The sequence below is a fragment of the Cebidichthys violaceus genome, unplaced genomic scaffold (assembly GCF_023349555.1).
Source record: "Cebidichthys violaceus isolate CVI_PGR_0920_01 unplaced genomic scaffold, fCebVio1.0.p SCAF_59, whole genome shotgun sequence".
Lineage (NCBI taxonomy): Eukaryota > Metazoa > Chordata > Actinopteri > Perciformes > Stichaeidae > Cebidichthys > Cebidichthys violaceus.
The window spans coordinates 1,097,442-1,125,378 of NW_027176805.1; the positions used below are offsets into that span (position 1 = coordinate 1,097,442).

The following is a 27,937-nucleotide window of genomic DNA, read 5'->3' on the forward strand; positions in this document are numbered from 1 at the left end:
CACTGTCACGACTAACTGGGACACTTACTGGGAATAGAACGGAGCCACCGTTAATGTTCTTACTGTAACACCTGTTCTTTTTCTTCTATGGCAGGAAGGCATGGAGGATATCCGTACCAGTAAAAACATTTACATGAATTTAGTATGGGGGGGGGACAGACACAAGATGGCCAAATGTATGTGGACACCCCGATCCAAATACTTGATAGTTACATTGAGGAGAAAGTTTTGCATTCTACTTTGTGTCGACAGTTTGCTGAGCTCTCCACACTTCACATATAACATTGCCCCATGCTTAACGGCGAGCTCATAGAGCTCTGGAGACTGCTGTTAGTTCCCTTTGTGAAACTCAACATTCATTTATTGTACTGTAGTTTTGTTCTGCAATTTTCATACTTAACTATCACCAGCTAAATAAAAAGTGTAGTATTTTACCAAACAAACAAATATTTGTTTCCCCTAATCCTAACCAAGTACTTTTGTTGTGTAAAATAAAAACGTAAAGTAAGTTAACCTAAAAGCGAGGTAAGCCTACGTTGGAAGGTTATTTAGAAAAAACACTTGGCATGTAACAAGTGGAAAGTGACACGTTGTCACTGACACATTCAAAAGTGATGCTAGAGGGTTATTACCTAGAGCGAGTTGGGAGTGAGAACATGTTGCAATAATTGTTCTAGCAGCAGATTAATGCACTCATGTACCAGCTAATAGTCAATAAATCAGCATAAATGCTATGGTAAAATAGCACGGGTCAATGCTGAGGTGGTGGGTGGTCAGTACATACTACCAGCAGTTAACTCTCTGTATGTGAGTGTGTGTGTGTGTGTGTGTGTGTGTGTGTGTGTGTGTGTGTGTGTGTGTGTGTGTGTGTGTGTGTGTGTCAGTCATTTATCCAACCCCCAGCTGTGACGGCTCATTAACAGGCTTAAAGGTCACACCTATTTGCCTGTGAGCTATTTATTCAACGTGGATGTTTCTGAGCTGTAACTCGTGTTGAATTCAACAGTTGTTTCACCGTGATCGGGGTTGTTGGGTTTGTTCGGTACAGAGTTCACAGAGACGGCGGAGACTTTTTTAATTGCTTTTTTTTTTTTAATTGAAAAGTAACTTTCTAATGAGGCATGTTGGCAAGTGTTTTTGTTCTGTTCCAGGTTTGTAAAAAATACATTGTTCGTTACAGCTGTTGATGGGAAATGGGAATGCGAGATAATACATATTCATACACAATCAGCTCAGCTCAAGCTGGTTCGGTCAAAACAAAACAAAATGACTTGTTATTTTAAGTTCATTTGCCATTTCTTACAAAGATGACTTTCTAACTCGAGTTTATTTGTGGTACTGGTGACTCTTTGCATTTTTCTTTACATGAGAAAAAACTATGCTTACACTTTGCAGATGATATGTTAAAAAATGGATTATTTATTTATATACTGTATAGGTGCTATAGGTATAATGTGTGTGACTGTGATGACTTGCTTCTTCTTACATCCGTCCTTGTGTGTGTGTGTGTGTGTGTGTGTGTGTGTGTGTGTGTTTGTGTGTCCAGACCAATGATGTAGCTGGAAACACCTGGAACTGGCTCTACTTCATCCCTCTCATCATCATCGGCTCCTTCTTCATGCTAAACCTGGTGCTCGGTGTCCTCTCTGGGTAAGTCGACTCTAAACATGAATACACATATTCCAGATATGCTCATAGCAAAATCACATAGCATGCAGTAAAGGCAGATTAATGCAGATTATAAACTCAATTTTGCTAATATGAGTGACTAGAGGTTGTGGAGAATCTGCACTGTAATTTCATTTGTTAACGATAAAATGCTTGAGGTCGTTTTGTGTTTAATTTATCTATTAAAAATGTGTACAAATGTAATAAAAGAATAGTGCAAACATCTGAGTAAAAGTCTTGCCAATGTTGCCATTGTGCGTTTCTGCAAACTCCGAGATTCGTTGTGCGTCGATGTTTCAGAACCAAAAAAAAAATGTTCCATATCAACCTCGAATCACGCTTGCAGAAAAGCACAATGCCACGTGAATAAGGTTGTGAAACAATGGTTAAGGTAAGAAAAAAAGATCACGATTTGTGTTACAATGTAACGTCACAACCATAACAACATTACTAGTGTAAATAAACAACAACCACCCTTAGCAAGTGTAAAGTCAACGTTTACTTTCGGTTTCACATTGGACATGAACAGCGGTCTCCTGGGTGAATGTCCTGTGTTTGTTCACTTCAACGGAGGAGGAGGTTGCGAGGAAATGCTGAATAAAGTGTAAATCAGCAGATTATTCATTTTTCTCCTCCTCCTCCTCATTATCTATCTCCGTCCCTCATCATCTGTCCCTGATGTCCTCTGGTGTCATGCAAAGGCCTCGCTCTGTGGCTTCAGTTGTCCCGGTCCTGTGTGCTGCTGGATCTGACATGTGTCCATCTCATTGTGTCTGCGCTCACAAAGAGCCTCCTTTCACCTGGCGTGAGCCCCTTGTCTCGACAATCACGGAAAAAAAAAAAATCAACCCAGTGCTGAGGGAGCTTCCCTAACAGTCCTATGAAAAAACTGTATTGGAAGATAAAGAGTGGATTTCTATTTTTTTTTCTATGTTCGTAATAAATTATGATGTAAATGATTTCCTTTCAGTCATCCCTTTCTGTTCTCTTCTCTCGTCACTGTTGGATAGATGTAGGTGATATATTTAGTACGTTACAGCCTGCAGACACGAGAGTGACATCAGCTAATGCTATGTGTCCACAGAGGCGGTTTTGGATGCAAAGTGTCACACGGCTTCTCAGCATCGGATGCTTGATGGGCTGCCACTATGCACCTGATTGGACCAACGCTTTCACTCGAGAGCTGTCTGATCTCGGCGGTTAAACCGAACCTACAGAGGGGCGCCTGTTTGGAAACTTTTGCTGTCTGACATTATTAAAATAGTTCACAGAAAATTGTTTCTAAAAAGCTTTTGAGGCCAGAAATTAGCCATGCAGTCTCTGAATAGTTTAAACGTTTTTTGGGGAGTTTTCAGAGGCGGCGAGTCGCGTTTGATGCCTCTGATTTGTATAAAGTAGCCTAACACTCAGCTTTATGCAAATATGGAACAGCCAACATCACGACCAGTCTCTCAAAACGCTGCACTACCAAAATGCATTGCACAGCTGCTCACATACGTAATGAATGGGAAGCGTGAAAATGACGATACTGTGAACACGTACCATATCTCTCGACAACAAATAAGGTTCTAAAATGTCCGAAGTAATTTCTGAAAGTTCCTGAGCAGGATTATTCAAGTGTCTTGATCGATTCGTTTACTCATAGAAATAGTTTGTCCAGAATAGTTGGTTTTGGATTTGCATTTCCAGGTTTTTGGACGTTTTAATACCTTTTTTAATGCTGTCTTTTGCTCCTCCTCTTTCAATTGATAATTAATTTATTTATTTAATCTAAAAATAGTTTTAATTGTCTTTACTGAACATATCACAATATATATCGCAATCTCAAAACAAAATTTCATATTTATGCTTGCATAAGACCTGCATGCGATGCATCTTGTCCATCAGTTTCATAACTATCTGCTAGCTTTGCCAACGGCCTTTTTCCTCTTTCGTGACCTCAACAGCTGCCCTGCTTTCTGAACTCCACAGTAAATAATCCTGCAGACGAACGCTTGAATCCCTTATTTCCATCATTCCCATGAGGCAGTGTCTCACAAATGTGTTGGTTTTTGTAATTCACATAATGCTGTTTGTTGCTGTGAATGATCATGCGCAGGTTGTCTCCTGGCAGATTGCTGACGCGAGAGGGAAAAAAAAAAAGATTTTACCTTTTAAATCCAAAATGGCAAATGTGATAAAATGTCTATTTGTTCTTTTTGTGTGTAGAAAATATCTGTGTATTTGTTTCAACAGAGAATTTGCCAAAGAAAGAGAGCGTGTGGAGAAGAGGCAGGAGTTCCTGAAGCTCCGGAGGCAGCAGCAGATCGAGAGAGAGCTCACCGGGTACTTGGAGTGGATCTGCAAAGCAGGTCAGACTCATCTCTGAAACAGTGTGAGAGCTGGCATGCATGTGTTTGTTGTGTTAGAAAAGCATGACAAATTGATAGAAAGTCCCTCTCTCCTTTCTCTCTCTCTCTCTCTCGCTGCAGAGGAGGTGTTGCTGGAGGAGGAGGATGAGATTGCAGAGGAGAAGTCCCCGCTCGATGGTGCGTGGTACAAGAGGAAACAAAACCTTCCAGGTAAAAAGAAGGCTGAGTATCTGTTTCCTGCTTCACCGTAATCCATCACCGCAGGAGGTACAGTTACTCATTTCCATTTAATAATAGCTTATTTACAGCATCAAGGCTACGGGACAGACACATGTCACATGCACGTCACATGCACCCGTTACCAATACAAAGCGCAGAGAAGCTCGGATTACCACACCTACAGAGGGAGAATGACTGTGCTCACACATTACTCCACTTCATCTTTACGTAGCAAATTGTTGTTTGCTGCTATGTTAATGCTCTGAATATATGTACATATTTAATTATTTTAATAGGCAACATTACAGTAAAACATACTAAGTATAATGAGTGTAAGGCAGCTTTACATTAATCCCTAATGCTGCAAAATGTGCTGGTTGAAGCCATGCCAGCCAACCATCAATCACATAGTGAGCACATATGATTCTGATTATTTGAGTGGTAATCAATGTTTCCAGTTCCACTCTTTATTCTTTTGCCTTTATTTCAAAGGAGCTCGCTGTTACTCAGTTCTCTCTCTCTCTTTCTCTCTCTCTCTCTCTCTCTTTCTCTCTCTCTCTCTCTCTCTCTTTCTCTCTCTCTCTCTCTCTCTCTCTCTCTCTCTCTCTCTCTCTCTCTCTCTCTCTCTCTCTCTCTGTCTCTTTCTCTCTCTCTCTCTCTCTCTCTCTCTCTCTCTCTCTCTCTCTCTCTGTCTCTTTCTCTCTCTCTCTCTCTCTCTCTCTCTCTCTCTCTCTCTCTCTCTCTCTCTCTCTCTCTCTTTCTCTTTCTCTTTCTCTCTCGCCCGTGATGTCAGTCCATTAAGCCTGGTGTGAGGGCAAGGGTTAATTAGTGGGATTTACAGCTTTAGTCTGATTGGATTTGTTGAAGAAAATTCACTGTACACACACACACACACACACACACACACACACACATATGGAAATGCATTTGCTAGTAAACAGACACGCACTGGAAACACATCCCTGCTGATGATTCCAGTAAAGTGACAGCACCCAGCTGCCTTATTTCTCAATTAGTTACATATCAGGGATTAAACAGTCTGAGTCCACAGCCGTAGAAAAACACTCTGATGTTGTTAGAGCAGAAAATGTGGAGTTGACCGTCAGATGAATGGCAGGTATGAATAGTGGAGCAAAGTGCCAATCATCTGACTGGCTTAGTAGAGGTGATTTTAAAATGATTTGTTTTAAAACGATTTATCCAACGTCTTTACCTCGTTTTTGGAAAAAAGAAATTGAGGGAATTATCCCTCAGGCTGAATATTCAATTTAGAGATAAAAGATGGGTAAACTTAAGTAAGTTGTGTGTTTTTTCAATATACTTTCAATATGCTTTTGAAAAAAATCTCCGTCTTATGAAGTCATTCCTTCATTAAAGCTTTATCATCTTAAAATTAAATGAAAATATATATATATATATTTTAAATAAACCTTTCTACAACCCTGAGATTGTTTCACTTGTTTAAAAGAAAAACAAGCAGTCAATTCCAGACCTTTGAGCTGAGATACGGGGATGTAGATCTGGAGAACCTCTCCGGTGACACCGAGCTGGTCATGTGACGGTCACGTTCATGTTGCGCTGGCAGTTTTTCATTCCAAGGCTGGCTTCAAGCAGGAAGGCGGAAAATCTCCAAATGAAAAACATGATTGATGCCTGCTATTCATAGATTCCAATTAGCTCACCCCTCCACTTTTCCACACACACACACACACACACACACACACACACACACACACACACACACACACACACATGGACATAAACCATGTGATGGGATGAGGGTTGTTCCATTGTAATACAATTTTAAAATGCTTGTTTTTCATGCTATAATTGACGATGTTAAAGAATACAGTTCTGCATAACTGACTATCGCTATTCCTATATTGCAATCACTACATCACACACATTTCGAGACTCATACATGAGCATTCTTCCCTCCCTCTCTGTGCTGTTCTCTCAACAGTCCTGAAACGAGGCAAAGTCAAGAAAGGTAAAAACGACCTGATCGGCGCTGAGGAGGGTGAGGATCCTTTTGCAGACATCTCCTCCGTTCGTAAGTCTTTTTATCCACAGCCACCAGCACCTCATCTCTGACCTTCACATGCTGTCTGTTCACAGAGTTGACCTTTATAATGAAAGCCACCATAAAGGCCTGTCTCCTCTAATGAACAAAACCATGTCCACTGACTCTCTGGTCTCCATTTATCAGATTAGTATATGTCATGTCACCTCTATAGTATAGAAGAAGTTGTTAGATCTCTCACACAAACTTAAAAATGTGCATTACAGAAGCAGAGTCAGCTTTATCTGGATCTGGAGTCCATTGCTGCTGTAGACGCATATCCCCTCGAGGGAGAAGAAGTATAATTAACTTTTCTGATTAGACTGTTACATTAAAATAGCAAGAGAATCACCTGCAGCTTCTTAGAATGAGACCATAGAAATATAATAGGATTGGAACGGACATTGGACACTTTTCTGTGGTCATTTGACAAGTATAAAAGAAAAATAGCAAACATTGTTAGTTGTTATAGTTGCATCAGACGTAAGTTGGGCCTTAAAGTGTTGTCGCAGCTTGCTGGGAAGAGAGCGTACGCCGCTCCGGAGACGGATGGCTGGCTAGGTAGCTTGATAGCGAGACCCAGCGCTGTCTACCAACCCGCTGTTCAGCTCATTTTCTGTAAACAGTGTAGCATTAAAGCATGGCGGAATTAACAAGTTAGCTATTTATCCTGCTGTCAGCTAGTTAGCTAACAAGCTTGTTAATTCCACCATGCTTGATTGTCATCTTGGGATAGCAATGTGCTATCCTACGCTGTGACAGGAGTGTGTGGATGGAGCATTAAGTTGTTAAATGTTACTGATTTTCTCTCTACGCTTCGTAGCGTTACTACTCCACTGCTCGTTTTAGTAGTTACGGCAAAACCTCAAGAGTCGATTTAGTTTGTATGGACGTTAACTTGCTACAATGGTTGCAATGGTATAGCGTAAAAATGTCCGCCGCTCTGACCCTGCTGCTACATTGGTTTGCATGGGAATGTCTGTTCTACTTCTATTTCTATGAACAAGACGTTCTTAACAGGAATGGATTTCATGGTTCCGCTCAAAGACAACATGTAATTGCTTTTCTGTGGGTTGGAAATGAGCACAAGCATGCTAATTGAAAGCATTTTGTTGCCTTCGCTACTTTTCTTTCTATCTCATCTCATGTCTGTTTTCCCGTAAAATTAAGTGCCAAGGGAATAGATGCACTGCACAGTCAAATTGCGTCTCCCATTTCACACATGATGCCTGCAGTCCCGGGGCACAAAGGTATTAGGTGCATATTTTTTAATGAGCGGCTGCAAGAAAAAATGTGATTTTGCTCTTTTCTTTCTGTCCCTTGGGCAGCTATTGCTACTTTTATCAGTTTAAAAAAACCCTTTCAGTGCTCCTCAGCAGATGTGAAGTAGAATGGATCCCTACCCTACCACACTGTCACAATTCTGTCTTATAAAACTTGAGGTCCTAGAGCTCTCATTTCCTGTGACAAAGTAAACTCTGCACACAAGCACGTGTTTGTGTTGCCAACAAATGTTTGCAATTTCCATAACCGGAGGCACCAGCGGAGTCCTGGTGAAGCTTGGGAACGATGGCAGAAAAAGAGTCTGGAACAGAGTAGAGACATCATTATTAGGAGGAATATGGCACCGGCAGGTGGAGATGGGACAAAACAGCATGAAACACATACATGTAAGGAAGCTGAAATAGCAACTGAAAGGGAAGGATGTGATATTCTACAAGCAATAGTAGATGACATTGAAGGAAAAAAAAATCTAACTAAAAATGTTTTCTTTCCTTTGGAAGGAACCAGGGCAGGTGTTTACATCTGCTTCAAGTCTTTATGCTAAGCTAACCGTCTCATCACATTTGTGGTACAGACATGAGCGTATCCAACTTGTATACCCTGTAAGAGCAGCTGAACATCTTGTTTTTAGTGGGATTACATCTTGCTGCATTGATATACAAGTGTACCTGACGGTGTGGGCAGTACACCATGACATCACTGTTGGGTGTGGTATAAGGCTCAACACACTAGGATCTTTCAACCACAAAGGGCAGTGAAACACTGCTTTTAAACCTGGTGTTAAGTTCAAATAAATACAGATATACAGTATATATAGAAACGTGAAAACTGTGACGCAGGGACAAAAATGACACCGCTGCGCACGTTTCCTCTCTCACCTCTTCATCACCATTTTCAGCTCCCCCCGGCTCTCCGTTTGGTCGGGCCAGCATGAAGAGCAGCGGTAAGATGGACAGCTCCTCCTACTTCCGGCGTAAGGAGAAAAGGACCCGCTTCTTCATCCGCCGCATGGTGAAAGCTCAGAGCTTCTACTGGATCGTTCTGTGTCTGGTGGGCCTCAACACTCTGTGTGTGGCCATAGTCCACTATGACCAGCCCGATTGGCTCACAACGGCCCTCTGTAGGTCTCACATACAAATGCGCACTCGTACCCCTTCACGCTTATTGATGTCGATTGCCTATAAAACCGGTTTCTCTTTGTGTTGTTGCCTTGTCCATCTTGAAAACAGACACAGCCGAGTTTGTGTTCCTGGGTTTATTTCTGACTGAGATGTCCTTGAAGATGTACGGCCTCGGAGCCAGGAATTATTTCCACTCCTCCTTTAACTGCTTTGATTTTGGGGTAAGTTAGCTGTGGACTTTGTAGATATTTGACTTTAACCAGCAGTGCTGGTTCTGTTTGGATGCTTATTGCAACAGGTGATCATGTATCCTCTGCTCTCCTCTCTAGGTGATTGTGGGAAGTATTTTTGAGGTGATCTGGGACATGATTAAACCAGGGGCTTCGTTTGGAATCAGTGTGCTGAGAGCTCTGCGACTGCTCAGAATATTCAAAGTCACCAAGTGAGTTCAATTCTCAACATACACGTGAAACGACGGACAATTAGCTGAACATGTCTAACAGCACATGCTCACAGTGTAAAACCAAATTGAACCTCTGGTCCATGCTTTTAGTTCAATAGACACAGTCCTGAATGAACAAACACATCTACGACTACATCTGTAACATTGCAACGTATCCTTTTAAACGCTGTGTGTGAGTGCGTCTCTTAAAACCCTTCATTTTGGAGATGCCATGTTTCGACATTGCACTTTTTCTCATGACGCGAATCTTAATTCTTTTCTCCCCAAACTGACAATCCTGTTAGAGTTTGAAGGCAATCCTTTTATTTCATTCGATTAGCTTTAATCCTGTGATTCACTGTAACTGGCAGCTATAGACCCTGACACATTGGTTTGTTCTCGGCCACCTACAGCTCACATTGTCATTTGTTCCTCTCCTTCCTCCTCTGTTTTGGTTGTCTTTGTCTTTGTCTGAATCTGTTTGTTCTTTCAAAACAAAAACAAAAAAGGGATTTCTCTCTCTCTCTGTGTGTCTTCCTGTCAGATATTGGAACTCGTTGAGGAACCTCGTGGTGTCCCTCCTCAATTCCATGAAGTCCATCATCAGCTTGCTCTTCCTCCTCTTCCTCTTCATCGTGGTCTTTGCTCTGCTGGGCATGCAGCTCTTCGGAGGACAGTGAGTAATCTCTCTCTGACCTCTCTTTCCTCCTCCTTTTATCCCCCTATTGAACACACACGCACACACACACACATCCTCTCCTCTTCTCCTCTATCCATCTCTTCACCTGACCCTCCTCCCGGTGTGTGATCCCCGGCCCCGGCGAGGTGGTGTTGACAGACGGGAGGACACAGCAGGTAGCTGGCAGAGCAGCAGCACCGACTGTGGCCCTTTGATATCACTCTCAGCAGGAGCTCCATGTCTTCTAATGGCAGGAACACCTCATGATTCTGGGCTAGGCTGCAGTTAATCAAAGGCCTGGCATCTCACCCTGCCTGACTCAACTGATAAACACACACACACTTCCTATCTCCTCGCAACAACAGTCTTTATACATCTGTGTAGTTCTTTAATTTACAGCCTATTGGTGTATCTAAACCCGTGAAACCTGAGCTTCTGCAGTGCTGTTTTCAGTTCACAAGGAAAGGAATCCTTAATTTTATACCTAAATTGGGTGAATCACGAGAGAGAGAGATTTAAAAAAAAAAAAAAAAAAAAAAAAAAAAAAGCATGGTCAGGCTGATTTGTATTCCCCACTAGGACTCAAAAACAGTGGATCCTACATTTCCCATGGTGCAGCTTGATAGAGGCTTGTAGTAGACCATCACTGCTTTCCAAATCGCTTACTTTTTCTTTTTACTTTTAGCGCATACTGCAGCCGCGCTTACAAAGTACCAACTGTTGCATTCAAGTGGGAGGACCTACTTGATTATAACATTGCTCCTTGAACTTTGACCCTCTTGCTCATATACCCGCTGTGCAGAGGACTGAGGGTCAGAACAGGCAGAAAAGCTTGCTGGCTTGCGTACAACAAAATGCGGTTAATCTGGCAAATAAAAGGAAATCTGAGATCAACATGAGATTAAATGGTTTTTAATCTTTTCTAAGGGAGGTTTGTCTGCCAGTGATTGGCTTTGATATTTATTCATGATTATAAAAAAACACATTTTGTATCATTTTGCCTTGTTGTTGTTGTTGTTGTTGTTTTGGTGGAGGCTGGGGGAACCCATGCTTGCAGAAAGCACCGAAAGTTCGAACACAATAATGAAAACAACGTGTTGACTTTTACCTTCACATGATGTGATGTCCTCGAGAGATTTGGAGGTGATGTGTTTCTACACACGAAGCCTTTCAAAGGTCAGAATCAGCACTTGAAATCAATCTTACGTTCATATAATAGAATAAGCTTTCACTGAAAGCATTGCACTCGGCTGGTTTAAGTGTGATGTCACCAGTGTGTGTTGTTACATGTTGTCACCGCTGTGACAGGTAGTGTACGCTCTCAGATGAAACGCCACTTTCACACAAAGTCATGTCTCACAAACATCACATCACAATAGTTGGGTGTCTGTGAGGCAGCAGGCTGTTGCCATGGCGCCGAGCCTTACATCCGTCTGCTCCGCCGTTAGCATGGCGTTATTCTCCGCTGATGGACAAGTGTGAGATGAGTCTGACGTCCACATGGTGCTTCCAGCAAGCCGAACACATCAGACCGAGAACACGGTCTACATTTTCACCTTAAAGTCTAAAAATGTACACAGGGTGTCAAATGATTTCATTTTCTTGAGCCAAGAAAAAAATTCTATTCTTGTGCTTGCTGATAATGTCAGTTTTTGGTTCAGAAAATTTAATTTTATCAAAGCTAAATAACACACAGGCAGGTAACGTAATGAAAAATAGGCTTTCAACTCTAAATAGAAGATGAATTGGCTCGTTAAGGATGAGAAGAGATGCTTTCTAATATTCCGACTTTATTTTTGGCACAGAGATTATGTTCCTGCTCTCAAAGCACCAAGCGTAATCTCCTGGTAAAATTGTGAGAATTGAAAGATAAACAGCTTGAGGCAGGGGACCATCTCCCCGCTGAGACTCACAGGACATCACCGACTGTTTGGAGAAAAAAAAGTGATAAGCTCAAAGGAAGCGTTCAGGATTTACTGTAATAGAATAATGATTTCGTTTTCCTGGTTGCTGCTTTGTAGCTTTCAGTTTTAAAAGTGCAGACCGTCTTTGTTGAGTAACTGGGACTTTGTCAGAAACAGTAGAGATGGCATTTTATATTTTCAAACAAAGAAAGATTTTGCTCTGAATGCCAACTAGTTTACTTACCTCGTGACATTTTAAAGACTTAGCATTTAATGAGACGAAGTGGAGAGATTAATCTAAAATAAAAATAATCAGTCCATCTGGGAATGTGTAATCTTGCAATGATATAAAGCTAATCCAACCAATTCCCATCATTTTCCTGACTCTTTCAATTGTTGAAATTATTCCATCACAATTAAATCAAACTGTAAGGATGTCAATCACTCATATTTCTCATGCAAAATTCAGAACCACTTTTTTACAAACCGAAGTCAAGTAAAAACAGCTCTCAATCTCCACAAACAAATGTCTAACTTCTCTTCTAAGGCAGCGCTTGTCCCCAGGTTATATATCACACCACCAAGTTTCTTAAAATTGATCATTTTTAAAGTTATCATTTAACCAACCAGTTATTCCTAAAACTGATCATATGGTTTATTGAGCTTGTTGGCAACACGTTGTGGTAGGAAGCGCTATTGTTACCTAATAAACTGAATACAGATTTTAAAAAGTCACTTGCTTGTGTAGTTAGCTTCCTGGCTAGCTAACTTCACAGGTATATGATATGACGAATAGATATTGTATGAATTTCAGATTCTTACATTATTTATTTCTTGACTTCTCTTAAAGCTGCAGGGTGTCACGGCTGTCTTGATTCATGTCGCAGTCCCAATGCTCAGCAGTATGCCGGTTATTTTTATATCAATATCATACAGCCGTTATCTCCAAACCACTTGCACATGCCTGTGTGTTCTCACCCACACACTGTAAACCTGCTATCGTTTGAGGGATTAGATATGGAAAGGGCTAGGGCACGAGCTGGAGGGGAGTTCGGCCTCACATGATTCTTGTTTTTCAGGATTGATTTAATGAAGTCCCTGTGGATGTCGTGCGGAAGCTGAGCAGCACGCTCCCAATCCCTATTATCAGAGTAAACAGAGGTCGGCGCACACAGGCGCAGCAGCAAACCACCGTCACTCCCCGCACCGGGCCCGCTAATCCTCAAGGAAGGAGGAGAGGATGGAGGGAGAGGGGAGGAAATTGGTAGAGTGCAGGGAAGGGGAGGAAAAGGAGGGGAGAGGTAGAGGCTTATGTGAAATGGAGAAAGTGATGAAGAGATGAGCAATGGCTTACAGTAGAAAGGGGTCGGGTGATGGAGGAAGCAGTAATAGGACAGAGAGAGACAAATGTAAGGAGAGAAGCATGGGGAGAGAGAACGTGATGACACACCAAGGGAAAAAATGGCTTATTAAATTAAAAGCCCCTCCCCCTTCTCCTCCCTCTCTTCCCGCCCACCCATTAGAGCCAGGCCGATACTCGTTGGCTGATATTATTGGACTTCCACTGGTTCATCACATGGCCTAAAGTATGTGGATTCATACAAAACTATGGCCTTTTGATGAGGCCCAGGCTCACTGTCAGTTCATCCACTAAGGTGTTGGATGGGGTTGAGGTGAGGACTTTGTGTCAAACTGGGAGAACCAGTTCTTTATGGACTCATCTTTTGCACGGGAGCATTGTCATGTTGAAACGAGAAACAACTCTACACAAGCTGTTGCCGTCGTTTTGTATGTATTACGTTTTGTCCTTTCTGTGGCCGCTAAGGCGTCAGCTAATGGGGATCCAGTTAATAAACTAAACTAAAATAAACAAGCTCTTGCCACAAACCAGACCTACACCAAAAGTACACATTAATGTGGGTGGCCATATACTTTTTTGCATACTGGTGTCAGCACAAATGAAAGAAAAAAAAGCACTAAATGTTTTATTGGCTGCAGATTTGCCTTAAAAGTTTCTTGAGTAAACTTATTATAACACTATTTCATTTGTGTGGTTATTGTCATTCAAAGCACTGTTTCCTGTTATTTATTTTTTACTCTAACGTTCATCTTTGATGTTAACATTTATCGTTTATTGTCATCCAGCTGGGAAATATCTTTATTCAGACTTACCTTCATCGCTACATGTTTGCAATAGAAGTATCCGCCTCCAAAACCCAGGATCAGTCGGGATCAAGTACACATGCATACAGTACACACATATACACACACACACACACACACACACACACACACACACACACACACACACACACGTACACATATCACAGGATCTGCTCTGGGAAGGAGGAACCTGCTGTCATTTGTGCAGACGGTCGTTGTGGCAACAATGTGCTCCACTTCCTCTCTTCATTTTTTACAGGACCTTCTGCTTCCTCCGTGTGTTTTTCTCCCGTCTTGCTTAATGAATAGTAATGAATGAATATTCCTTAATTGTGTTGTGTAGTGTCAACTGTATTGTCTGTCAAGCTGTGTTATTCAAAACTACTCTCATACACCTTAATATTAAAAGATATTCAAGAAGGAATGAAATGATCATATTTGACATGGTCTAACACTAAAGCATGTAAACAGTACTCCTGTCTGTCCTTGTTCCTTCAGAGGGATTCAGTGACCTCCATTTTACAGCAAAGGTTCATGTACCGTCGTATTCTTTATTTCTATGCCTGTTTGGCATTTGCGCTAGAAAGTTCCCTCTTTTGTGAAATAGCTGAAGTACAGAAGCTCACAGAACAGTGTTCTCTGTCGTCAAGAACAGACACAAACCTTGACTTAACAAAAAGTTCAGTTTTTTTAGAAGAGGCAGACAGCCTTTCATTGTAAAGTATTCATACGAGTCGGCAAGGTGATGTGGGTCCAATTTAAAGTCCTAATGACAGAATAGTGAAAGACGCAGGTGGAGATTATCAGGTGGTGACTGGAAAGCTTCAAAGGCAGACTGGAGTAGAATTAGTGGCATTCAACAAAGTAATATCACCAGCACAAGAAATGATGTACTGATTAGGAGGAATTATGTTATATATTGCATGATGTAACAGTAGTGAGCCGAAGAGGACCCCTGTGGTATTCCATTACTGATGGCCAGATGGTTTGATTTAACATCAGCCACAATGAGTTCTCCCTCAAAGGAAAACACGGACCCAGTTGAATGAGGCACCGTCTGTGCTCATTTTATGATCTAAAACTATGGTTCCCAATCCTTTGACGTACCCTGTCTGACCCACAGCATGAACCGGATCAACTCAGTAGTACCCCTTCATCAACAACCACCGTCATGATCAGTCACAGCGGACACGGAGAAACTCAAATACCCAGACCTACAACATTCCTAGTATCGTGAATATAGTTTTTAAAAAGACCTTTCCTGGTGAGCTGGAATCTTCTACAGGTGAGGAACTTAAAAGAAGAGTAACTTCATCGATCTCCAGATTCTCTATATTTGGTTGATAACAGATGGTTAACCCTGTTGGTCTCTTGACTTGCTCCATCACAGTTCCTAATTTTTGCACCATGTGACACGTGTCACATGGTGCAGCCCTGATTTATGGTTAAGCCTTGGGTTTAGGGAAAAAGTTAGCATTCGGTTGAGGTTTTGGTGGTTAAAGAATAACTACAGTTTGATGCTACTTAGGTCTTATTTTTGTGGGGGTTTTTTGTCATCATTTCTATATGATAAAAGGTTGTCTGCTGAGTTCTGGGAACAACAAGCCTTATATTCACCAGCAGTTAGATGATGGGACAGGTTGTACAACACAACAGTTTAGCCAGATTATATAAACCTTGGGGACCTCGTGGATCGACAATAAATGTGTCACAGACAGGAGATAAAGAAGAAATAAGAAGCAGTGCAGCTTCCACTCACAATGTGTCTGTTTGTTTTTGTGCCGTGTCACGCTTCTCATCTTCTCATGAGCAGAAACAGGATGCTTGGACAGCAACAGGCTCCTGACGCTATCAATCCAAGTGGTTTCTTGATATTTTTGATTTAAAAATGAAAGAATGTAGCTTCTGCTGAACTGCAGGCAGATGAGATCTGACTGGGACTACAGTTTCATTATTTCGAGTTTTGTAATGATGTTCTGATTCTGATTTTTTTAGGTTTAACTTTGAAGAAGAGACGCCGACAACAAACTTTGATACCTTCCCAGCAGCCATCCTCACTGTGTTCCAGGTAAGACCCCCCCCCCCCCCCCCCCCCACACACACACACACACACACACACACACACACACACAGAAGGAGCACTTCATACCGTCTGAATAAATGAGAGAATATTGACTTTATGGAAAAAGGAAGATCGTTACCAGTCATTTTAATTAGAGGGAATGACTGGTCTGTGTACCTTCTGTCCCTTAATGAGCTCACTGATAATCCTTCAATTAGTCTGCGCTCATAACCCTTCACTCGGTAAAGTAATTTAATTCAACACAGATTTGCACGGGGCTTTACAACAACCCGCCCGTGTCCCAGCCGTCGTTCTGACTCTGTTGTCTTCCTCAGATTCTGACTGGCGAGGACTGGAACGCCGTGATGTACCACGGGATCGAGTCTCAAGGGGGCGTTCGTCGAGGCATGTTCTCCTCCGTCTACTTCATCGTACTCACGCTCTTTGGAAACTGTATCCTCTTCGACAGCTCGTAATTAAAACTGCAGTGTGTCTGAGTCAGAAGGAGCAGGGTCAACACATGGAAACGTTTTTAGGTGGAAAAACGGCGTTCATTTTGTTCCAGGTGTGATCCGTTCCTCCATTTCCTTTTCTGCTCTGCATTGAGGGGAAATGGTGTCCATCAACAGCATACTCAAAATCTAGCAATTCTTTTTAACTTAATTTTGGAACTTTTAATAATCATACCTTAGATTCTTGAAACTCGGGTAGAATTAGTAAAGTGGTTTGAATGCTTTATGGAACTAGAGGCTGCAGTGATCATTGCACCTCATTTACAAACAGTATTGAAACAACTTACTGACAGTTTTGTTCTTCAGTTGTGACCCTTTGTCTTGAGAGAAGCACAGGAGGAAAGGTCTAAGGTTCATTAAAAGTTATTTACCAAGTTAAGAAAGTTACAAAAAAACTTTTTTCACTCCTAGGTCAAACAGGATGTAAACTGTACATGTGTAATTTCTCCTGAGTCTTGTTGTTATTCAGACACCCTCCTGAATGTCTTCTTGGCTATCGCTGTCGATAACCTCGCTAATGCACAGGAGCTGACTAAGGTAGGCTGGGTCAGACTGTCTGAATGGTGTGTTTTAATACACATTAATAACACAGAGCCAAATAAATGTTGTAGTTCTGCTTTCTACTTCTCAGTGAACCAAGTCAAACCAGCACCTGAGAAAAGCCCTGCATCTGCACAGGGCATCGGCGTGTAATGTATTTTCATTAAAACACAATTTGATGTCTTTGCTTTCACTGGCTAAAGGATGAAGAGGAGCAGGAGGAGGCAGCCAATAAGAAGCTTGCCCTGCAGAAAGCTTTGGAGGTGAAAGAAGTCAGCCCGATATCTGCAGCCAACATCTCGATCACTGCGTAAGTTTCTAAGCATCTCTCTCCCCCGACAGCAGCTCTGTTCAGCCCACACTGGACATAGATGTCCCTTTGTCTTTCAATGTGTTGTCCCTCTCAGTCTGAAATGTCTCTGTAAAAACATCATGGTTAGGCTTTAAATAAGTACATAAACCATGTGAAATGTAAACAAAATTGACATCGTTAAATGTTTTTGCCGTCTTTAGTAGCAAAGTGTTATTCAAGTACTCTAAATGTTAAACTGCCAGAAATATGGGACACGAGTCCTATGAACAAGATGGAGCTAAACCTTCATCTCCACTGTCAGAAGTTCCCACTCTTCTGTAATATGACAGGGTTGTCTTCATATACCCAAAAACAGGAGCTCCTGTCATGTAAAAAACGTTTGGCCCGCCCTCTCTCCAGCACAGGCCTGTGATTGACAGGTGTGGGGACTCGTGTCAACGAAGAAAGAAACTGCGCCTCCAAACTCACACTATTTTTAGAGCCTAGATGAACACGAAAATTATGAGTCTGTCGAAAAGGGAAACTGGTGGTAAAACGGAGCGTTTCCATCAGTGATTCATAGGCTCAATATGTAATGCTGGAGGTTAAAATATGCCTTCCCCTGACACCCATCTGTTCCGTTAATGTGCGGAAGAAACAGATACAATGCTCATTGTCTGTGCATTGTGCACACACAGCAGATAGGTTTGACTGTGTGTCGTATAATTATGTGCCGCCCTCTGTGTGACGTGCAGTTTCACACAGCCCTCTATTCAGATAATGAAGTGATTATCTTTGATTCACACTCGCTCCTTAATTGCCGTCCTCTTCAGTAAGAAATAGGTCAGACTGATCAGGAGCTGGTTGCACCAGCTGTTCATAAGTTCAAACGCAGCCTATTTCTAACTTATGTGTTTACGAAGTGGCGTTTCAACATGACTAAATCAAACTGGGTTGCACCGCCCACTTACTGCCAGATGAAACTGTTGTGTAGCTAACTTACCCAACTGACAAGACTAATGTTAATGTTAGCTTGCTAATAAGTGATCTTTTTAAAGTAAATAATAAAAGAGGTGATATGGTATACAACATATCTGTACTAAAACTTGATAAATGCTGTTTATTAATAATGTAGATCTGGAAGATTTTAAATTGAACATAAATAATGCCTCAAATAACAAAACGTTATGCCGATGACGTTAGTATGCTAAATAATGTCAGTTAGCATACATTTTCAACTCTTGCCGTTGGATACAGACATACCAACGCACCAGTTAGTGTCTGTATGGGACACATCAGGTTTTTCAACTAACTCCAATGTAAACCCATCCACGTCATTATTAGACAGTAGGAGCAAATGACGTAGTACAAATAGCAAGTAAGTTGTCGAGGGTGGGTCGGAGAGGAGGATGGACGAGTCAAACTAACTCAGGACTTTCATCCAGGAGACCACTGAACGTGTCCCGTGTCAACGTTGACTTTTTTTTACCTTAGTTGTTGTTGTTACATAACTTCCGGACTTTACTATCGCCAGTTACTGACAAACTTACTATTTTAACCCAAACCATGTTCTTTTCCTAACCTGACTCTGTTGTGGAGGTAAAACTAAAGACTCAGTAAACCTATCTTTGCAGACACGACGCATGTAAAGAGCAGAAGCCGACAGGCGTTGACATTTTCTGAAGTCTACTTACTTCAGCATGCATGCAGATAGAAATATAAATAAAGATATATATTTTTTGCCTCTTAAAATGTAACTTTTGAAAGTGAAGTGACTTCCTGTTTACTCATTGCTCTTGGACAGCGCTATAGATGTTTCCCAGCAGCACATTTACACATTCCTAAAGCCTTTACTAGCTAAGACATTTCTTACGTTTTAATGGTGCAACCTGATTCAGTAAACCACTATTTTGAAACTAGCTAGTAGTCACTAAGAACTTAGGAAGGACTCTGAAACTTAGTGAAGGATGTAGGAGGCTGGTGCAACACTTTCCAGCTCTGTTAATTGCTGTCGTTCTCTTTTTCACTGTCATTATTGTTCTTATGTGTTCCTATGCATACTTTGATTTGTACATTGAACAGTGACAACTGCCTTTATTGTAAACAAACAGTTTTATGTTCATTATGTGTGCTGTTCAGAGAAACACAGGGTTTCATTACAAAATGACTGCACCTTTTATTTTTATTAAAAAAAAGGAAAATAAATCACTATAAAAAAGATTTTTCAATCTAAGTATAATTTAAACTCTTACAGTTTTAGTATTTAAAGATCATTTTAGTCAGTAACTTGTGCTTTTCTTGTTTTGGAATGAAACTCCTGAACAGTTTTCAGTTTCAGTTTTGTGTCATTATAGAAATGTCTCTGCTGACGAACACGCTTTTGTTGCTGCTGTGTTATTGACATGTTGCACAGTTTAGTCTTGTACTGTAAGACAGGAGGGGACATGTGGACAGACAGACAGACTGACAGTCCACCTGTCCCCTTCAGACTTGTGTCTCATTTTTCTTTTGTTTTTGTTCTGCATGTACAGTTTTGTAAAGCAAAATCGAGATGCACTCTCTCGCAGGTCGTCCATCAGCAGCATTCAGTCACCGTGAGTTATCGCTCTCTGTTACTATATTCTTCTCCTCGTATCCTCCCCTTTACTCCCCTCTCCTTTCCTTGGTTGCTTTCTTCTTCTCTCTTCTTCTTGTTTCTTCTCATTTCCTCTCCTTGCATCATCCTCTTCTTACCTCTCCTCTTTGTCCTCCTTTTTTACTTGTTTTATTCTCCTCATCTTCTCTTTCCTCCTCAAATCCCATCTCTTTCCTTGTTTCCTCTCCTTTCCTCTTCTCTTTTGACTCTGTTCTGGTCTCCTCTAACTTCTTGTTATCATCCACACTTTTCCCATTTTCCCTTTATCCTCTTCTTTTCCTCTCCTTTACTTTTTTCATCTCCTTGTCTTCTATTTCCTCCTTGCCTCCACTTTTTTCTCCTCTCCCCTCCTCTTTCCTTGTGTCCTTTCCTTACCCCCTCCTTGTTTCCTTTCCTCTTTTTTCTTGTACTGTTTCCTCTCCTGCCCTGTCTTCCTCCCTTCCACTCTTCTCTCCTTTCTTCTTCCCTCCTTGTTTTCTGTCTTCCCTTTGTCTCTCCTCTCCTCTCTTTTTTCCTCTCCTCTTTCCTCTGGACCTACATAAAACTAAATGTCTTCATTGCTTGTAAAGTGAAATGTATTTATGATTCTGGTAAAAAAAAAAAAAAAAACAGCCATCATGTACCTCTCAGAGTCCAGTCTGGGTGTCATTCCGAGCCGCTGATACATAAACACGCTCCGGTCTTAACCAGCCGTCTCCCGCTCCGTCCTCTCTGATGTGAATCATTTGTGTATGTTTAATTTCCATGAATCATCACCGCAGGCAGTTTGACTTTTACAGTCCGTTTGTTATGGAGGAGCCCCAGGACATCACTTTAAAAGACTTTACGAGAGCCCAGGCCAAAGTTTGCTCTCCTGCCCGGCGATCTGCTCTCTCAATCGGTTAGAGTGCAGACGGAAGGCCAGAGGCGCTTATTTAGCTCCTCACCTGTTTGAGATAACAGACGTGTATCACTAGGAGTGGCTGTAATTTATTTGACACGGCCCTTTGTGTGCATGTGCTTTCTTAATATAGCTCACTAGATAACACTCCCATCCCTCTCTGTTACAATCCTTCACTTTCTTTTCTGTGAACATTTAAACGCTACCTGTATGTCTGCAGCTCACCTGTCTGTGGATACCTGTCCTGTGTCCTCTCTGTGTCTTCTGTCTGTCTTTTAGGAGTTATTCTGTCTACTCCTCCCCCAGCCGACGATTCTTGAGGTACAGGTGACCAGATGGAACAAACTTAACTAACCCATAAAGCCCCATGTAAATAAATCATACTGCGCAGAAACAGTATGCAATGCCTTCATATATGATAGATGGACACATCAACAAAAATGTTTGATGGTGTTTTTGACTCGTTTCACATCTTTAGAAATACCCTTGTCCAAAGAAACTGCACAGTTGCCGGGAAAAAAATGTCATTGTACGTTGTTACGTTATTATTTTAACACAAACCAGGATTTCTTTCTTTTTTTTAAACCTTAACCAACCTAAACCAAACCTATTGTTTCACAACGTTAACCATGTGTCATTGTCGGTTTACACAAGGTTGATATGAAATGTATTTGTGAAACGTCCACATTCTACGTATCCTGTGGTTTGCAGACGCGTACAATGGCAAAATCCTTTCTGGCTTGAAAAAAAACAAACAAATCCCATTCCACCCATCAATGTGATCTCTCACCATATTCCTCTCAACCCAGGAATCTGCTCGTTTAAGACGATACATGTCAGGAGTGACCATCACCCACAGCATGTTGGTCATACCTGCCCCACTTACACATGACCCGAGTCAAGCAGTTTACTTACTTGCCAGATTAGCCAGGTTTGCCACATGACATGTCAGGCAGTGCCAACTTTTGACAGTCGCTGTGAAGCTAAAATGATACAAAATCTATTTCACATTAGCAGTTAACCAATTACTAAAATTAACACAACTGCCTTGAATGTTTTGGTAACACAAGGTGTAAATAAAGACGCCCGAAAACATTGCACTTTGTCTGTGCTCTACTGTGTTTTCCATCAGCCTGACATAATCTCTCACAGGGGATTTCCTTCTTCACCCTCTCTTTGGTTTAGGGTACACAGACATATAGTAGCTTTGAGTTGTGCCGGCATATCCTTGCTTTCATTTGTCACACAGCTTGTGACAGTTTGTTTTTGTTTTTGTTCTGACACGTTTTGTTTTTTTTAATAATTGACATTTTAATGTGCCCCGGGACTTTTCGACGCCATCTCTAATTGATTCGTTACTGTTATGAGGATGGTCATGGGAGATTGTGGCCCTGTTAAAGGATGGGTTCACATTTTTTCAAGGCTAAAACGCAACTCTCACATGCCCATATGTACACCGAGGAGTTATTGGTTGCTATAAGTGTTCCCCTCCTCCGTACTGGTCACAGAGAAATCCCTTCTTAAAACAGTTTCAGTGTAAAAGATGGGGTCCGAATCCACACATATGAGACTTCAGCAGACTGAGTTAGACAAATTAAGTGGTTATTTTTAGTACAGAATTCCATCTGGCGGGCTTAACAAGCAAACAGTCTGTGGAGAATCAAAGAGGGGATTTCATACTAAAATGACTAATTTTGGAAGATACCCTCTTGATTTGTTAAAGTGCTGAAGACTTGTAATTCTTACACACACAGACTATGGAATTTGTTCCAAATAGCCAATATCAAATTCACATTAAGAAGGGAATTCTTTGTGGCCAGTAGGAGGAACAATAACAGCAGCTTCCACAGTATCTCCTTTTATTGTACTTTATGAGTTTGTCAGTGTTGGTTGACTTGGAACATGTGACAGGTCCAACATTCAGAAATGAACTTGTCCCACACAATGCAGCTTCGTTAAACAGGCGTTAGGCTGTTGTATGCATCTGTATTAGTCCATGAGAGAAGCCTGCTTTGCTCAGCTCTTAGTCAAGATCTAAACTTCCCATGATCGGGTCATGTCATGACAACAGCATGCTTCAACATTCAGCAGTAGACAAACTATACCATCTTACAGTAGGTGTTGTGAAATTACAAATAATTATATTTTGCTGTGGAGGATTTTGGCTACTTTCTCCATACAACCCTCAAGCATGGTAAGTGAAAGCTTTACCATGGTGAACATTTGTGCTGACACATCCATAGACCACCTCGTGTCTGGTTACCTATAACTTACTTTTCTCAATTAGGGACTTGATGACTTGAATGAGGTAAAGAAACAGTGTGTAGTGATATTTGTAGAAGATTGCGGCGTGGCTATGGATGAAGCTGTGGATGGTGATGTTCTCCCAAAACCCATACGAACAAGAACTCAGAAAGTAACGAAAAAGTGAGTCATATAAAATGTCATTGTTTTTCCTTCTCCCATGATCCCTCTCTGTGGCTTTGATTCCTATGTGCAGTAAAGAGCAGCAGCGCTCAGCAAAGGCCATGTCAGTGTGGGAGCAGAGGACCAACCAGCTGAGGAGACACAACATAAGGACAAGCAGCGAGGCTTTGTTCAACGAGCTCGACCCGGAGGAGCGCCTCCAGAAGTCCTCCACCCTCCATCTGCACCCGGAAATGAAGACTCACCTGGACCGGCCGCTCGTGGTGGAGGCCAAGAACGGAGACAAACCCAGCAGGTCTCCCGAAAGAGCATGGGAGGAATCGGGGGAGCCCCGGCAGGACGGGGTGGGAGACAACTTCCACACGCACTCCAGGAAGCACCACCGGCACCGCGACAGGAACGGGGAGAGCAGGGATGGAGGCGAAGGCCGGGGAGGGAGGCACCACACCCATCACAGCCGGAGCAGGGATCACAACACCGACGGCGGCCAGATTAGAGAGAGGAGAGGGGAGAGCAGCCACAGCCGCGACGGAGGCCAGGGACACAGGCACCACCACCAGGCCGGCTCCCCCGAGGAGGAGGCCAATGACTGTCGAGGAGGAGAGGAGAGGGGGCACCGCCACCATCACTCCCATCGTCCACCAAAAGAGGGAAACGAGCTGATGGCGAATGGTGCGCAGGGAGAGCGCAGGGGGAGGGGTGGAGGAGGAGGAGGAGGAGGAGGGGACAGCAATGGAGAGAGGAAGGGGCGCTGCTCTCGTATGGTCAGAGCTCAGTCTACTCTGGATGGAGACGACTGTAAGAGGAACAAGAATGGAACAAAAGGTCACAGGTAAAGACTGCACATAGTATATACTATAAGTCAATATCATACAGGACTTTGTCATTGGCGATGCTTATAGTATGCAGCACCCCTTTTCCATCCTATTGTATCGCTCCTCATGTTGTTGTGTGGCACGGCAATGGATAAGTTAGCTAGAGACACACATCATTTCCAGCCGACTGTACAATAGATCATTGATTGTTCTCTCTTTGTGGCAACTGTGCGTCAGTGGATCAGGGTCGTCCTTCAATCAGAAGATCGGCGGTTCGATCCCCGGCTCCGCTAGTCCATGTCGATGTGTCCTTGGGCAAGACACTTGCTCACGCAGGCGGTTCCTGCGGTGTATGAATGGGTATGAATGATTTGATAGTCCTGATGGGCAGGTGGTGCCTTGCATGGTAGCATCTACTATCAGTCTATGAATGGGTGTGAATGGGTGAATGATGACATGTAGTGTTGAAGCGCTTTGAGTGGTCGAAAGATTACAAATGCACTGAACAAGTACAGTCAATTTACCATTTACCATTAAAATGACTATTATTTATCATTACAAAATAAAAGAAAATAATATTAGCAAAAAGAATTCAAGCAGGCTTTTCCTGCTTCTCAAGTGTCAGTGTTTACCTTTGTTTAACTTTGAATGCATGTGCATGGCCAGCCAGTAGAAACCCTGATGCAATGTGTTGAAAAATGGAGAAGTTAATATTTTATTACCATTACCATGAAAAGTACAACACTACACTACCAGACTATGAACAGCAGCATCACTCTCCCAGACCTGCAATCACTCTGCTCAACACTTTTGTATTCCACATATCAGAACCGTGACATCGCATCCTTTTTTGGGCTGTTGTTGAACATAAAGCTAATGACACCGTACCTTTAACAATAATCCTTCCTACACCTGATTCTTGTTACTTATTGGCCTTTGTTGTATATGATTTGCATTTTCTGGCTGATCTAGAATCATCAAAGTTCTCTTAACTGTCCACCAAGTTTAGTTTCTGAATAGATTTGAGGTCAGAAAACAGACCTGTAGTTGCAGAGTCTTGCTTCATTTTATATCTTCTTTGCCTGTTTTGAATATGTGTTCACGGGTGTAACAGCGGCATGTCAAAACATAATCGAAACGCTCGCTACAGCTCTCTGATTGGCTTGTTATGTATCTGACTGGGCTTAATTAATTCTCTAGTGGATCTTTTAGACTTAGATTTCATATTCTACGACACTGTGTAAGAAATAGTAAGAATAATTTACTATTTGCATCAGTATGTCTTGATACGTAAACACAATATAACTGTGTGTATGGATTGCAGTAAACACCTTCTTCTGCTGCCACTTACGTTGTGGTCTGTTTCCCAGGAGGACGGAGAATCTTACTCGTAGGGATCTCATTTGGCAGAAAAGGCTTGAAGCATCCTGAGAGCAGAGTATAATGATGCCTGTGATAAGACGCACATCTCTTTCCCCAGGGAGAGGCAGCCAGATTCTGAGGAGGACGGCCTCGCCTCCAGTCCTCTGCAGCCAATGCGGAGTAGCCTGAGTCTTGGAGAAAAGCAAGAGGATGCTGACAACCAGAAAAACTCCACCAGGGCCAGCCAGGCCGGCCTCAACAGCAACGCCATCCACATCCCTGTCACCATCACTGCCCCGCCCGGAGAAACCACCATCATACCCAGTGAGTCATTGTCACACCCACTGTGGAAGCATTGGGAAGGAATAGTTTTGCTTTTGAAGTTTTTGAACATTATTCACATCAGTTTAATCGGATTAAAACATCTTATTATTTTCCACTAGTCATCACTTAGTCATTAAAGGTAATTAAGGCTAATTAAGAATACCTCCAGAGGCCCAGATTTCAGCAAATAACACTCAAGTAACACTCAAGTAGTGTGTGTTTGTTTTTTCAAGTAGTTGATTAACTAAGATGCTCATATCTGTTGAGACTCTGCAACCACCATCATATGAGAAATGTCCAATTATTAGAGTTAGATTATACATTTTTTATGGATGCAGAAAGTGAATAAAATTATAAAACAACTTCATAGAATCCATAGAAAAAAACAGTTTGTGCTTCTTTGAGCCTAATGATTTTGTTTATTTTTTTCCACACCAGTAAACAATATTGACTGTGACAACTTCCGACTCGGCGAGGAGAAGAAAGACCTGGAGGAGGACGAGGAGGAGGCAGCTAATGGGCCTCGGCAGATCCTTCCCTACAGCTCCATGTTCATCTTCGGGCAAACAAACCCGTAAGTCATAACTGCGAAGGGACTTGGAGGAGTGACATAGAATATTATTGATGGTTTGGGCTGAATTAAGGACAACAGAAAGTTCATCAAACCCACTCATGGTATGTATTTCTTTCTATGTACAGTGGGAAAAACTAACCAACAGCACATGGTGAATCCAAAGATGTAGATGTATCATTTTCGCCAAATTATTACATTTACCGACCTTCTTAAAGCAATCCTAGAAACTAGGAGCCATACATTAGACATGAAATATTCTGCTTACTTCTGCTTCCCTGGTGGTTACTGAGGTTTTTCATCGTCATTTCCTCAGGAAACCCACCAGACATACCTTCATCACTTTGTTAAAGCCTCTTTTTATTGCACTACTGTGCTAGTTATGGATTGTTCATTACGAAATTCATGTTTAAGTGTAAGGTACAAGAACACCTTTGTTCCAAAGATCGACTTCATAGTCATATCGTCAGTTCTGCCGGCACAAATCTTGGATGGTTGCGTGAAGCGAGAAGTAGAGTTGAGTTGGATCAGAAGACAAGGAAAGCTGGCGACACATCTGGGAGTCCACAAGGTCTTCAACTCCTGCCTGTGTAAGAATTTGTCTTGCATTCTGGGAGATGGTAGGGACATGTTTAAACCCTCCTTTTCAGAGGCAACTGCCATCCTGCCATTGAATAGCTGGAGTCAGAGCTGTGTGTATGCCGTGTGTCTCTTCTATGCTGATGATGTAGTTCTGTTGGCTTTAGACCATGACCTTCAGCGCACACTGGGGTGGTTTGCAGCTGAGCGCAAACCAGTTAGGAAGAGCGCCAACACCTCTGATCTTAGGCCAAAATGAAGGGTTGGTGTGCCAAGTGAATAAGCATCTCATGATCTGAGGAGCTGAGGCCGAAGAGGAAGCTCTTGATCTACCAGTCTATCCACGTTACAAACCCGCGTTTCACCCAAACTCTTGATAGGGACTGAAATAATATCAGTTCTGGAAAGTACAGAAAAAGTTAGTTTTGTGTTTTCTAAGCGTCTTTTTCTAAGTTGTTGATTCCATTAAAAGACATTGCACTCCCAGATGTCCCTTAGTCGTACCCCTGAGGCTGATTCATGTCCACCTTGTGCATTGTTTTGACAAGGAGGGATATGCGTGTTCTCCAGTGAGCTACTCTGTGCATACTTTAACATTTGTGTGTGTGTGTGTGTGTGTGTGTGTGTGTGGTCTTGCAGTGTGCGGCGGCTGTGTCACTACGTGGTCAATCTACGCTACTTTGAAATGTCCATCCTGCTGGTCATTACCATGAGCAGCATCGCCCTGGCAGCCGAGGACCCCGTGCAAGCTAACGCACCGCGCAACAACGTGAGTCAGACTGACATCTAGACGTCATGAATAGCAGTGTGTTTGTTGTGTACATCTGGAAGTACACAACAAACACACTGCTTGTCAGACGCACAGTCACACATGAGGATTCACGCACAAACACATTCCATTTGGGCCGACTGGCTGATTCACTCAGACTGGACAGGGCTCGACAGGTTGCCCATATTAAGGAGCAAATGGTAGGATGTTTTTTTGTTGTTGTCATTTTTGGTCAGATGTTGTCACACTGTTCAGGCAAATTGTGTAAGTGTAGGG

At 42.2% G+C, this 27,937-nt stretch overlaps 1 protein-coding gene across 5 annotated transcripts in view; it reads left to right on the forward strand.

The window, feature by feature from the left end:
- The window catches only part of LOC137888936 (voltage-dependent N-type calcium channel subunit alpha-1B-like), a 140,059-nt gene that overhangs the window by 63,730 nt on the left and 48,392 nt on the right, over positions 1-27,937 (forward strand). For 3 of the 5 annotated variants that reach the window (XM_068732455.1, XM_068732454.1, XM_068732456.1), the window contains exons 6-22: positions 1,547-1,650; positions 3,904-4,019; positions 4,140-4,229; positions 6,202-6,291; positions 8,483-8,704; positions 8,814-8,926; positions 9,035-9,147; positions 9,692-9,823; positions 15,889-15,961; positions 16,291-16,408; positions 16,937-17,004; positions 17,211-17,317; positions 19,831-19,893; positions 23,315-24,073; positions 25,537-25,742; positions 26,181-26,316; positions 27,532-27,661. In XM_068732455.1, the coding sequence (XP_068588556.1) occupies positions 1,547-1,650; positions 3,904-4,019; positions 4,140-4,229; positions 6,202-6,291; positions 8,483-8,704; positions 8,814-8,926; positions 9,035-9,147; positions 9,692-9,823; positions 15,889-15,961; positions 16,291-16,408; positions 16,937-17,004; positions 17,211-17,317; positions 19,831-19,893; positions 23,315-24,073; positions 25,537-25,742; positions 26,181-26,316; positions 27,532-27,661 (2,640 nt within the window). The remainder of the gene's footprint in view (positions 1-1,546; positions 1,651-3,903; positions 4,020-4,139; positions 4,230-6,201; positions 6,292-8,482; positions 8,705-8,813; positions 8,927-9,034; positions 9,148-9,691; positions 9,824-15,888; positions 15,962-16,290; positions 16,409-16,936; positions 17,005-17,210; positions 17,318-19,830; positions 19,894-23,314; positions 24,074-25,536; positions 25,743-26,180; positions 26,317-27,531; positions 27,662-27,937) is intronic. The other 2 variants (XM_068732458.1, XM_068732457.1) reach the window with 1 other exon arrangement.